Source organism: Tachyglossus aculeatus, chromosome X2, assembly GCF_015852505.1.
Source record: "Tachyglossus aculeatus isolate mTacAcu1 chromosome X2, mTacAcu1.pri, whole genome shotgun sequence".
NCBI classification, from domain to species: Eukaryota; Metazoa; Chordata; class Mammalia; order Monotremata; family Tachyglossidae; genus Tachyglossus; species Tachyglossus aculeatus.
In genome coordinates, this window is record NC_052100.1 from 21,924,058 (window position 1) to 21,938,799 (window position 14,742).

The 14,742-nt window shown below is 42.8% G+C and overlaps 1 protein-coding gene across 2 annotated transcripts in view; it reads right to left on the reverse strand.

Moving 5' to 3' along the window:
* Positions 1-14,742, reverse strand: part of FOCAD (focadhesin) — a 197,111-nt gene that overhangs the window by 81,113 nt on the left and 101,256 nt on the right. For both annotated transcript variants that reach the window (XM_038770570.1, XM_038770571.1), the window contains exons 16-18: positions 4,775-4,909; positions 3,357-3,407; positions 663-746 (exon numbers count right to left, since the gene is read on the reverse strand). In XM_038770570.1, coding sequence (XP_038626498.1) covers positions 663-746; positions 3,357-3,407; positions 4,775-4,909 — 270 coding nt within the window. The remainder of the gene's footprint in view (positions 1-662; positions 747-3,356; positions 3,408-4,774; positions 4,910-14,742) is intronic.

Genomic DNA, 14,742 nt, shown 5'->3' on the forward strand with positions numbered 1-14,742 from the left:
GGGCCTGCCTCCTACTGCTACCTGCACACCAATTAATCATCTGCCATCTAGTGTGCGTTTCAATCAATCATATTTATTGAGTACTTTCTGTGTGCAGAGCACTGTACTATGCATTTCACCGTCACTTGTCACGGGGTTCCCTAACCCCAACATGTACTTGAAGCATTTCTAATTTGACTTACTCTTTTCACTCCTTTATTCCTTCCTCCTTGGACTCATCCTCCCTCCCCGACCCCACTTGATGCTTTTGTCCTCATACTTTAGGAGACCCAAACCTGGAGCTAGAGACAGGTTAATAACAATAATAATGATAATGGTATTTGTTAAGTGCTTACTATGTGCCAAGCATTGTTCTAAACGCTAGGGTAGATACAAGGTAATCAGGTTGTCCCACTTGGGGCTCACAGTTTTCACCCCCATTTTACAGATGAGGTAACTGGGGCACAGAGAAGTTAAGTGATTTGCCCAAAGTCACACAGCTGACAAGTGGTGGAAGCATTATTAGAACCCATGACCTCTGACTTCCTAGCCCATGCTCTTTCAACTAAGCCACTCTGCTTCTAAGTTAGCTAGCAATGCTCCTGCAGGAATGGCAGACAAATGTACAGCACCTGCTAAGGCAACAGGGGGGTACAAAGAAAAGAGAAAAAAAAAAACTCTACCTTTTCAGGCAGATGATAGATGTTGTTTTCTTCTGAACCAAATTCTGATAGAGATTTGTATGCAGCGGAGGCTACCATGGGGTCCTAAGGAAACAAACACATGTCAACGCAGGCTCACTGGTTTTGCTTAATGCTGTAGGAATTCTGACCTAGGGGAAATACACTAGCCTACAGTGCTATTCTTGGGGACCACACAGAGCTGTCCAAGGCCTAGGATTGCCCTTTCTCTACCCACCTCTCCTCACGCCCCCTTTCCCTCCCCTACCGTGGGAGCAGAGGGAGAACAGAAGATTGCACCACACCCCCTGGTCACCAGCTAATGAGGCTGGGGAAGGGGGGGGGGGTTCCACTCCTCCCTCTTTCCCGCTTCCCGCCCCAACCATTTTGAATCTCCTCTCTTTCTCTCTTTCTTTTATGGTATTTGTTAAGTACCTACTATGTGCCAGACACTGTACTAAGCACTGAGGTAGATATAAGGTAATCAGGTCAGGTACAGTCCCTGTCCCACAGGGGGCTCAGAGTCTACATGGGAGGGAGGGCAGGTACCAAATCCCCATTTTACAGATGAGGACACCAAGGTACAAAGAAGTAAAGTGACTTGCCCAGGGTCACAGGACAGGAAGCTGGCGGAGCCAGGATTGGACCCAGGTCCCCCGACTCCCAGGCCCATGCTCTTTCCGGTAGGCCACATTGCTTCTCCTACTGCACTGCAAAAGCTACCCTACATCCCCAGAAGAGCAGAAGATGGAAACCTCTACCTCTACCCAGCGCATCACAGACATTGGGGGTAGCTCTTCCATCCCTAATTATTTTTGTTTGGATGGAACCCTGGTCTACTGGATTAAAGGGTTGGAAAGTTGGTGGCAGTTTTTCCACACAGTGCAGTGTTCCCAGAGCTGTGTGGTGCCTGAAGACAGGACAGTAGTATAACACTTTTGCTGTTCTAAGTGTTTGACTGTCCTATTGTGTGTTCTTCCCTGTTTTGATTCACTTTAAATTATTGCCCTTTCCCTTATGGATAGGGCCCCCTCCTACTCACCTTCCTCGTTTCAGACTGAACTCCTTGGGGGCCACACCCAACGTCTTAATTCAGTGACCAAGTATTCTTCCTACCACTTAGTACAAAGCCCTGCATGTCGTAAGTGCTTAATACACGCTATAGACTCTTGCTTATTCTGTACTGTCCCCAGGGGAAAAATCAGATCCATAACTATCTTTCCCTGGATTTTTAAAATAGGTGCAATCTCATTGCCACTCTTAGTAGATGGGTGAGAAAAATTAAGTTGCTTGAGACTGAACCATTTCTTACCTCCTGAAAATAATCATATCTAAGCTAAGCCGAAAGCATCTTCGAAAATTATTTTACTCTTGTGATGCCTCTTTAGACAAACAAAATGATTTAGGGGGAGGCAGACTGCTGAATGGAAAGAAAACAGGCCTGTGAGTCAGGAAACCCAGGTTCTGCCACTAGCTTCAACCTTCGATACTGCATGAGCCTTATCCCTATCTGCATAATGGGCTTTAAAACGACTGCCACCTTAGTGCACAGACACTCGTAAAGGTGGATGATTCATTCATTCATTCATTCAATTGTATTTATTGAGCGCTTACTGTGTGCAGAGCACTGTATTAAGCGCTTGGGAAGTACAAGTTGGCAACATATAGAGACGGTCCCTACCCAACAGCGGGCTCACAGTCTAGAAGGGGGAGACAGACAACAAAACAAAACATATTAACAAGATAAAATAAATAGCATAAATATGTACAAACAAAATAAATAAATAGAGTAATAAATACGTACAAACATATATACATATATACAGGTGCTATGGGGAGGGGAAGGAGGTAAGGCGGGGGGATGAGGAGGGGGAGGAGGGGGAGAGGAAGGAGGGGGCTCAGTCTGGGAAGGCCTCCTGGAGGAGGTGAGCTCTCAGTAGGGCTTTGAAGGGAGGAAGAGAGCTAGCTTGGCGGATGTGCGGAGGGAGGGCATTCCAGGCCAGGGGGATGACGTGGGCCGGAGGTCGACGGCAGGACAGGCGAGAACGAGGCACAGTGAGGAGATTAGTGGCAGAGGAGCGGAGGGTGCGGGCTGGATTGTAGAAGGAGAGAAGGGAGGTGAGGTAGGAGGGGGCGAGGTGATAGAGAGCCTTGAAGCCGAGGGTGAGGAGTGATATGGGTGAAAATGCTCTGCACTTCCAGAGCATTATTAAGTAGGCATTATTAGTCTGCCTACTTGTCAAATTTGCAAGTCTTACAGAAGTAAGAATGTATAGGAGGGGTAAAGGAAAAGGGAAAACATTTTTCAGGAAAATTAAATACACACGTGCTTATAGTGTTAATTACTACTACCATGTAAATTGTTTAAATATTTTTCAAACATCTGTTTCCACTTTAACCAATTTCTCAGTAACTCTCATTCATCTATATATTTCCTCACCCTATCCACTCTCCCTTCTGTGTCACCGATGCACTTGGGTCTATACTCCTTAAGCACTCGGATATTCGCCCCACAAAATTTACTGCTTCTCTTATATTCAATTTCCTGTGATGTCTGTCTTCCCGACTAGGTTGTAAGCTTCTTGAGCTTTACCAACTCTATTGTATTGTACTCTCCCAAGCGCTTAATACAGTGCTCTGCACACAGTAAGTACTCAATAAATACTTTTGATCGATTGCATACGATTCCCTCGTTACCTTGCTTTGAGAGTGATTCCAAAGGAAGCTGACAACTTGGGCTTTAAATTTCTGTAAAATTAACAATCAATAAACACACATTAGAAAAAAGCTTTATTTATGCCAAAGGGAAATTTTTGGACTCAAATAAAATATAGGGAAGACTATAGTGGAAAGCTGGCCACAGTCAAAACTCAACAGAACACAGACAAGGATAAGCACATGCTCGATTTTGTTCAATTTTTCAGATTATCTTTTCTTGGCAGGGGGAGAAGGGAGAATTCAAAGGTATCCTTGGCACTAAAAATCTTTCGGTTAAGATCCTAGATGTTCAGATAATCCAGTTTCTACTCTACCAAAACTATTTAATTTTACACAGTTTAAGGATAAAAACCCTCATCGACATCCACATAAAACTGCTCTGTGGAGAGTAAGATGCTCATAAGATAGAGTAATATCTAATTTAGTTATAAAAGAAGGAAAAAAATAATCACCACTGGATATAACTGTTTGAATAAAGCTCACACAGGAGATAATTTGGTTTTTCATTGCCAGTGTGAGGAACTGACAACTTAGAAAGGTGAAGAAATGGTACCAGGAGAAGGGGAACCTACTGACAACTACATGGCTTGACATGACAAACAGCTGTATGGCTTTCATATTTATCCACAAGTCAAAATCAAGGATGGCTGATTGAACCTACATCTCTAGATCATTAGATTATAAATTACTTAACGTCAGGGTCCCAAGCAGCCTGTTGCATTCCCTTCCATTGGACCAAGTTATCGGTCTAAAAAGAGGCAGCTTTCAATGAGTTATTTGGGAAACTCAGAATTTAACTAATGGAATATAATTTCTTACACCTTGAAGCTATTGACCATTTTAATGATCACACTGCATTAGCCATCTAGAATTACATTTTTTTAAAATGGTATTTGTTAAGTGCTATGTGCCAGGCACTGTACTAAGGGCTAGGGTGGATATAAGCAAATCAGGATGGACTGTGTAATCCCATGTGGGGCTCACAATCTTCACCCCCATTTTACAGATGAGGCACATGGAAGTTAAGTTACTTGCCCAAGGTCACACAGCAGATGCGGGGCGGAGCTGGGATTAGACCCAGATCCTTTTGACTCCCGAGCCTGTGCTCTATCAACAAGGCCACGCTGTTTTTTGTTGAAATGATATAACTACTCGGCATTTTTTAAATACCAAGTAAGAGGGTAGGGGCTCAGTTCTTTCCTGTAAGAAACCTAAGCTCCAGGAATGGAGAAAGAAGAAACCCTTATATACTTTTCCTTCTAGCACATCCTAGGTTCCACGAACAAAAACACGTGGGTCGAAGCAAAAGATATGAATGAATGGCAGCAGTTCTAACACAATCCCCAAACTCCACCAGGGAAAAGTTGCACCCTTACATGCAAATCTACCACAAATACCTCATATTCTGGTGTGTTCACTGTCAAAGAAGGGACCAGAGCAAAGAGTTCGCTGATTGCCTTTAAAATGAGAGGTCGTGCTTCACAGCCCAACTCTGGGGACAGTACCTCCCACACAGAGCGAATACAAACCACCTGGAAAGAAAGAAGAAAGGGACATCACCAGGAGAAATCTCAACTCACAAGTCAGTTCTTTGGTTTGGAACATTTTGCTATTCTGAATCAATCAATCAGTTGTATTTATTGAGCGCTTACTATGTGCAGAGTACTTGGGGGAATATGACACAACAGAATTGGCAGACATGTCCCCTGCCCATAATGACCTTACAGTCTAGAGGGGGAGACAGACATTAATATGAATAAGTAATTTATAATATATACATTGAAAATATGTACATAAATTTAAAGAGAAACTGCTAAAGGTGAAATTCAAAATATTCCCCCAGGTCTAATCTACATTAGAACCCAGTTCTACTGATTCTCAGTACTGTGTCTTTCCACTTCGACACATTGCTTCCCATCAGCAAGTGACCAGATTTCAGTCACCTGAAATCATATAATCATCGTCAACAATAGCAGAACATTTTAACTAGATGCTTTAGAACAAACCACACAAGTGAAAGGTACAGTTTCTGCCCTTGAGGAGTTTATATCTCCATGCAATGAAACCCTGTTTATTCAAGTCAGAATATGCCGGTAAACAAAATGCAGACATGGATGAATGCTTAAGGAACATTCAAAAAAACACTCCAAAAAACCACCCAAGCCAAACCAAAGAGATAATCTAAATTCCTTAGGGGGAGTCCGTAGATGGGGGAAATAATTTGCCACAGTTTCCTCAAGCTTTTAAATTCTTTGGGGTCCTGAGACTACATTTCTTTCATGGTGTTTTGTTTTGAAGAGAGTGCTTAAATATCAACATACAATCCTAAGGACAAAATTGGTACTGGTGGTTCTACAAGTAGCTGCTACCGTGATGCATCTTTTGTCAGTTAGGCTATGTGTCATTTTGCAACACCCACTTGGAGGCATAACACTGTACTAGGTACTTAAACCCCTCTCAGGGTCGCACCCGGAGAGTTTCCAGTACTTTACCAGTCTCGGCTACAGGAATGAGAGTGAAGCAGACGCATACCCATTCCATTTTTAGCTTGGGCAGTGGCTAATGAGTGGAAGGCAATTTGCTACAAGGCAAAACTCACCCATGCTGGGCAGCAGCAGCTTAGGAGAGAGTCGAGGGTGGAGACTAGAGTTTACTGCATGGAAGGTGGCAATGGTAAACCGCTTCTGAATTTTTACCAAGAAAACTCTATGGCTACACTAGCAGAATGACTGCAGATGGAGAGCAGGGCATTCTGGGAGAGATGTGACTGTGGTGTCACTGTGGGTCGGAAACTACTCGACAGCATAAGACAAGAGATACTTAAAATTCCTCACTTTTGAACAGGTATCAGTAATAATAATAATAATGGCATTTACTAAGTGCTTACTATGTGCAAAACACTGTTCCAAGCACTGAGGAGGTTACAAGGTGATCAGGTTGTTCCACGGGGGGCTCACAGTTTTAATCCCCATTTTACAGATGAGGTAACAGAGGCACAGAGAAGTTAAGTGACTTGCCCAAAGTCACACAGCTGACAATTGGCAGAGGTGGGATTTGAACCCATGACCTCTGACTCCAAAGCCCGTGCTCTTTCCACTGAGCCACGCTGCTTCTCAATACAGTGGTTTTGCAAAAGTGCAAAACACTTCTTCTCTGCCATCCTTCCAGAAGGGGCAGGAATTGCTCCAACTGTATAACTACGGAATTCTAAAGAATTGTAGACTTGAGAGTGATTCTGGTTCATCCAATCCCTCAAGGAGCCCATTACTCAATAGGATGTGATGTAAAGTTACCTTTTAGCTCCATCCCCTTTCTTCACCTCATCCCTATAAGAAGCTGAAGGTTCCCTGAGACCTTTCACTAGAGGGACAATGTCTAATAATGCAGACTTGATTAATTTCCCCATGGAATCTAACAGTGTCACAAAGAGTTTCCTGAAGGGGATTTCACTTTGCAGCATGGAGGATTCTGACTGGATTAATTCTCTAACTTGTTGTCTGGCACCCTTCGGGTTTGCATCGGAACAATAATGGCAAGAAAGAGAAAGACATCTTGAAAAATATTTCTCGATATCGAAGTAAACAGGGCCGGAGTCTTAATAAGTAATTTTTTTTAAATTTGAGCTCTTATACCTTAATGTTAACGGAAGCCTGGAGTAGTGAAAGAAAAGGCTGTGAAATTATAACAGTTGCTTAAAACCAACAAAACCAATCCGCTGAAAAATTTTACAGAGGATACTGAATTATAAGCAAAATATGCAAATCTCAGGCAGCAATGAGAATCGAATATTATCCATCAAAGCTTAAAAAGAGTCAAAGGGACCGTTATGAGCCCATTCCATAAAGGTATTGAGAAATACAGTTTAGTGCCATTTTATATTGAAAAATCAGCATGCTGTGTATCTGACGTAATTGCTGAATTAAGTAGTCACTTCAATGGCTCTGAAAACACTTTAGAGAGCAATTTTAAACTGTAAAGATGAAGCTTTTAGGAATATCTATTGAATTAAGTCCATTTTACGAATAGACAGTTCCATGAATACATTTCCAGTGTAACCAATGTTGACAGCTCCTGAAACTTAACCTGATTACATACTGAATGAAAATGACCCTTCTCCCCTCACCCCGTTGCCCCCATTGCATTACACAGACACAGATTTGAAGCTAGTAGAAAAATGACAGGCCTTTTTTGAAAGACCACACCAAAAGATGAGTCTTTATTTTCAGCAGGTCTGTTTAAAGTCCCCGAAAGCGGGCAATGCATCTGAACACTGTCCCAAGGCAAAACACCAAAACAAAACTAAAACTCAAAAAAAATCAAACCAACCTAAATCAGGGAAAGCGGAGACTATTCACCTGATCCAGGGCAAAACACAAATCCCCAAGGTATAAATGAAAATTATTTTCGGCCTGCTTCTAACCACAACCACTTCGTTATTCCCAAATGAAGGAACCATAATGAGGTTGATTACCTAAACGCTGTTCCAAATTTAAGGAATATACACCCCAGGGCAGTCTACTCATCACGCCTCTGCTTTGAACTAAAGTAGTATAATCCAATGCTGGGACTAGGAGACACATTTGGTCACCAAACCCCATCCAAATACTTTCCGTCACTTCTGGCTGTCACGGAACCTTAGTCCCAGATCCCTTCCTCCTCTGGCTCATTTTTTATTTTTTGAATGGTATTTGTTAAGTGTTTACTATGGGTTAAGTACTGTTCTAACCGCTGGGGTAGATACAAGGTTGTTGGGTTGGACACAGTCCCTGTCCCACATGGGGTTCACAGTATTAATCCCCATTTTACAGATGAGGGAACTGAGACACAGAGAAGTTAAATGACTTGCCCAAGTCCCACAGCAGACAATTGGCAAAGTTGGAATTAGAACCCAGGTCCTTCTGATTTCCAGGCCTATGCTCTAGCCATTAGGCTACATGGTTTCTGAATTTACCTGGCTGCCAGGTAAATTAACCAATGTCATACAGGGTGTATGCATTTCCTCAGCATTTTTAATTGGTCAGGGTGTTGGGGCTGGATACATCACTGGAGGCCCCACATCTCTCTGGCAGGAGCAGATCTCCTCCCCACCCATCTCTCCCCAGAGAAGTAGAGGAAGCAGCATGGGCTAGTGGAGCAGCAAGGGCCTGAGAGTCAAAGGGCCTGGGTTCTAATCCTGCCTCTGCCAAATGTTTGCTGTGTGACCTTGGGCAAGTCATTTAAATTCTCTGTGCTTCAGTTCTCCTGTTCTCCCTCCCACTTGGACTGTAATGAATGTGCATCTACCCTAATGCTTAGAAATACCATTTAAGAAAAAAACTGTACCTTTTGGGGCCCCTTGTTTTTCAAAATGTGGTTTGCCTAGACACCGATGTTTAAAAAGGGTAATAATGAATGCCCTACCACCAGCAGTATATGCACTAGAATGGCTTTTGTAGTAGTGGTGATGATTTGCACTAAGTCATCCACACACTCTCATCTGGTCACTCAGAGACATTCATTAAGAGGCAGCTGGTAGGGAAAATGGGTGGAGTCTGTGGTCAGAGAACAGAATATTTCTGTCACCTGAACAACAGCGGGTACTAATTGTCTTCACACCAAAGGGAAACTATTATTATTACTGGAGAGAGAAGTCTAAGGCATTTGCATAGACACTTAAAACAGAAGAAGCGTGACACCTAATGGAAAGAGAACTGGGCCTGGGAGTCAGAGGACCTGGTTCTAATCCTGACTTTGTCATTCACCTGCTTTGTGACCTTATGCAAGTCACTTCACTTCTCCAGGCCTCACTTCCCTTATCTGTAAAATGGGGATTCAATTCCTGTTCTCCCTCCTACTTAGAAAGCGAGCCCAATGTGGGGCCTGATGATCTTGTATCTACCCCAGCGTTTAGTACTCTATTGGGCACATAGTAAGCACTTAACAAATACCACAATTAGTGTAGGGCTCCTTCTGCAGAAGGGCTAAGCACTAAAAAGGTTAGAAAAGGCAAAATGATCCACTAAAATGAAGTAACTTCTTAGGACTCTGTACCTCTATTCCTATTTCATTCACTTTTTGTAAAAATGTGAAGTACAGGGAAACAGGCGGAGAGCTGTTTGTTTTAGAATTGCACAGCACAACTTGCCACCTACTCCTTTGCATCCCAGGTTGCAAACCTAAAATTTCAAGTCTTGCTTCTAATGAGGTAAGAATCTAAATCCAAAGAGGAAAAAAAGGCTAAGCAAATCAGCATGCCACTTAATATTGCTTGGTTTTCCAGCTGGATGAAGGTCCCCAAATCCAAAGCAACATCTAACCAGACGAGACCGACACCCCCGACTTCCTGCCTAAGACCTGACAATCTCATGAACTTGGCAAGAAACAGGGCACTGGAGATGAACTTTCCCATGAACCACCTTCCCTTCCTCACCGCTCTTTTCTCCCGCTTTCACACTGCCAAGTGTCTCTGAAGAGGAAGTCTCCTGTCTGATCTTAAAATATCTCTCCTCCAGCACAGCTTTCCCCCAATCTTCCCCTTCCTGTTCTTGTCCAAACACCTCGAATGGCACATATATATCAACTGACATCACTTCCTCTCGGGCGGTTCTCTTCCTGACTCCCTGCAATCTATTTTTTACTCTCTCACTCCACTGAGACCACACTCACCTCCTTTGAGTACTCCTTACCTTCTTGACTGTCTTTGACACCCACTGACCATTCCCTTCCCTGGGACATTCTCCCCAGCCTTGATTTCATCAACACAGTACTCTCCTGGTTCTCCTACCCCATTTGATTGTATTTATTGAGCGCTTACTGCACGTGCAGAGAACTGTACTAAGTGCTTGGGAGAGTACAGTGTAACAATAAACATTCATTCATTCATTCAATTATATTTATTGAGCGCTTACTGTGTGCAGAGCACTGTACTAAACACTTGGGAAGTACAAGTCGGCAACATATAGAGACGGTCCCTAGCCAACAACGGGCTCATAGTCTAGAAGGGGGAGACAGACAACAAAACAAAACAGACACATTCCCCGCCCACAGCTTACAGTCTAGAGTGGGGGAGACAGACCTTAATAGAAATAAATTACAGATATGAACATAAGTGCTGTGAGGGGAAGAACAATGGGAGCAAGTTGGGGCGACACAGAGGGAGTGAGAGAAGAGTAAAGTGGGGGGGGGGGGGGCTTTGCCAGGGATGGCCTCATGGAGGAGGTGTGCCTTCAATAAGGCTTTGAACCTTCTCAGGCTCCTCTGCTGGCTCCTATTCCTTTTCTAACCTTTTAATCAGTCAGTCAATCAGTCAACTGTATTCACTGAGCGCTTACTATGTGCAGAGCACTGTACTAAGTGTTTGGGAGAGTACAATAGAACAATATCCTCTGGTCTGGAACGCCCTCTCTTCTCATATCAGACAGACAATGACTCTGCCCTCTCCAAAGCCCTACTGAAGGCATATTCCCTCCAATAGGCCTTCCCTGACTAAACCCTCCTTTCCTCTTCTCCCACTCCCTTCTACGCTGCCCTGACTTGCTTCCTTTATTCATCCCCCCTCCCAACCCCATAGCACTTATGTACATATCTGTAATTTATTTATTTACATTAATGTCTGTCTCCCCCTCTAAACTGTAAGCTCGTTGTGGGCAATCTGTCATTTATCGTTATATTTTACGCTCCCAAGCACTTAATACTGTGCTCTGCACACAGTAAGCACTAAATAAGATTGACAGACTGACACGTGTGTATACGTATATATGTGTAAATACATATATACATTATTTTATATGCATATAAAAATAATGTGTCTTCTTTTCTCTGCCATTAGACTACAAGCTCCATAGGGACAGAGAGCATGTCTTTTTCATTTATCATAAGCCCCCACGCACCTAGTAGAGGGAGCTTCATATGGTAGGTGCCCAATAAATACTGATGATCAATCAATCATATTTATTGAGCACTTACTGTGTGCACTGTACCAAGCTCTTGGGAGAGTGCGATAACAACATATTGTCCCCCCGTGGGACAACCTGATCACCTTGTAACCTCCCCAGTGCTTAGAACAGTGCTTTGCACATAATAAACACTTAATAAATGCCATTATTATTATTATTATTATACGAGATATTCCCTGCCCACAATGAGTTTATGAGATGCTGTAACATGTAAAAAGTTATCCAATCTCTCAGATACCTTAGCGCTTCTGTGAGCCCACTGTTGGGTAGGGACCGTCTCTATATGTTTCTGACTTGTACTTCCCAAGCACTTAGTACAGTGCTCTTCACACAATAAGCACTCAATAAATACAATTGAATGAACAGTGTTTGACCTATAGTAAGCGATTAACAAATACCATAAAAAAATCTACATAGCAATGGACTACTTCTGCTCAGTATATGGGCCAACCATCAGCTCTTAATCACCAGCACTACCTTCTGCTTCGCCCCCAAAAGAAGGATCTCTCAAATACAACCATGGTCTAAATCATTTAATTTCATCGATTCTATCATCACCCATCAGTGGGAATTTAAAAATGCATGGTGTTGCTTAGTGGAAAGAGCCCGGGCTTGGGAGTCAGAGGTCATGGGTTCTAATCCTGGCTCCGCTACTTGTCAGCTGTGTGACTTTGGGCAAGTCATTTAACTTCTCTGTGCCTCAGTTACCTCACCTGCCAAACAGGGATTAAGACTGTGAGCCCCACATGGGACAACCTGATAACCTTGTATCTATTCCAGCGCTTAGAACAGTGCTTGGCACATAATAAGTCCTTAACAAATACCATCATCATCATCAATGATCACTGACCCACATATTCCGATCCCAAACTAGGACCATAACCAATTCATTAAAAAGTGGCATTCAAACCTTCAAGAAGACTAAACCTCAAACTCCAGAATACAGAAACCCGTAAGGTACACCCTGGCAGCAGTTCTGTGGGAACTAGGAGTCCCAAATAAACGTAACAAATCAATCAATGGCATTTATTGAGAGCTTACTGAGTGCAGAGCACTGTGCTAAGCATTTGGGAGAGTACACCACAACAGAATGATCAGCGAATGTGAGCTCCTTAAAGAGACGCTGGCCATCAGGCACTGTCTGTCACAAGACAGTGGGTATGACAAGGCGAAACTATCAGGATGGGTGAGCTGAAAGCAACTCAAGAGGTTAAAAACCTACCTGCAGAAAAGCAAGGAATGCAACACCGTGTGATACCTCATGGATATAACAAAAGGACTGTCTACAAACACCTAGGATGGAACGTGTACATTGCGCTAAGAAACATAAGCAACTGTTGGGTCATTCTACCAAAGCCAATAAATAAGAAACATACAAAGTTGGCAGAATATAAGTTCGCAATACAAAACCATCAGCCTGGAAATTGAAAAGTTATTAATCATCAGTTTAGATGGTCTACCTTATTCTGGATTGAGGAGACTATTGTTTTTCAAAACTCAATGAATAGAAGATAAATTATTTCCATATGAGGAAATGAAAAGAAACGACCAACTTTTCCTGGGTTCTTTACAATCCCTCCCTTTCACTTCTGGCAGAATAGAGGAAGAAAGAAAAAATGACACACATAAGCTGAATCTTCAAATGTTTTCTGCTGAAGTATATTTCTTTTCAGAGCTCTATGGCTTTCCTCAGCTAATAAAACTTTGAGGGAAAAAAAGGCATCTTAAAATCATTTTTCCTCAACTTTACTTTGACAGTTGGACAGTTACTCACATCAGCACTGGGCTGTGCCCATGAGGGTCTTTTGGTTAATTTATGGATGAGAGGAGGAGGGAGTGAATAGGGAGAGACTCACACTCTGTATTCTATTCATTGCGACTACATAATCAGAGAGGTTAATAATTGCTGGTGTCTATTCTAATGTATTCAGAGACCTTACAAAAGCACCAATACCATTAGCAGAGCTAAGCAGTCGACTCTGAAGCAGACCCAAGGTGACCAGTGGATGAGGAGGGAGTGGGGGAATGGGAGGAGGGAGACAAAACCAGTAGAAGGGAAAGGAAAGAAATGAAAAAGAAAGAAGACAAACAAAAAACACAAAACCCAGTTTGTTGTGGGCAGGGAATGTGTCTGTTATTTTGTTATAGTGTACTCTTCCAAGCACTTAGTACAGTGCTCTGCACATAGTAAGTGCTGGATAAACACCATGGACTGACAAACTAACAATTCGTTACAGCAGGTAAGGAATACTCCTTGGTCTCCTTGGCTCTTCCCCGGACAAAACCACCACAACTTGAGAAGCAGTGTGGCCTAGTGCATAGAGAACAGGCCTGGGAGTCAGAAGGATGTGAGTTCTAATCCTGGCTCTGCCACGTCTGCTGTGTGACCTTGGGCAAGTCACTTAACCTCTCTGTATCTCAGTTCCCTCATCTGTAAAATGGGGATTAAAACTGTGATACCCACGTGGGACAAGCTGATTGCCTTGCATCTACCTCAGCGCTTAGAACAGTGCTGACCACGTAGTAAGCACTTAACAAATACCATAATTATTATCATTCATTTTTTCCCCACAATTATTGTCTCTGTAGGGTAGCTGAGTTTGTTCACCAGTCAGAGAAAAATACCACTAGTTCAGATACTCTCTTCTTGTAGTGTGCGATCTTAAGTGGATCTCTTGATTGAACTTGTTAGAAGCCTTTTCTCTATATTTCTCTGTATCTGCTATATGATTGCCAATTACACATAGGATTAGCCACTCCCCGCTGGCAGTCAGTGTCTGTGTTGAATCTGGAAGAAAGGTATTCAAACTAAAGAAATGAGGCATGAAAACATCCTTTGGAATCCATAAATGTGCAACAACTCTTCTCTTTCGGAGCAAAATCATAAATCCTGGTTAGCTGCATAAACAAGTGAATTGCTCAAAGGAGCAATAAGAAGGGAGAAATAGAAATAATAGTCCATCACGACTTGGCCAGAACTTGAGAGCATCCTACCTATTGCAACTGTGTTTAACAAAGGCAGAAAAATATCAGCCTGCCATTTTGACTCTACTAAAGAAAATCAGGCCTGAAATGTACATATGATTGAGTAAAATACAATGGGCCAAATGATATTGAATGAAAGTCACCTAACACTCCAAGTTATTTTACAATCCATCCCCCTGTGAGTTGATGTGTATATTGAAACCAAAATCCAGCCGACAGGCTTCTGACACGCCAGTTTCTCTTCAGATGAACAGACATCACCTTCTAATAGGAGCAGCTACATGGCGTAGTGGATAGAACATGGGCCTGGGAGTCAGAAGGTCATGGGTTCTAATCCCGGCTCCGCCACTTGTCTGCTGTGTGATTTTGGGCAATTCACTTCACTTCTCTGTGCCTCAGTTACCTCATCTGTAAAATGGGGATTGAGGTAAAGTGGGGTGAGTTTC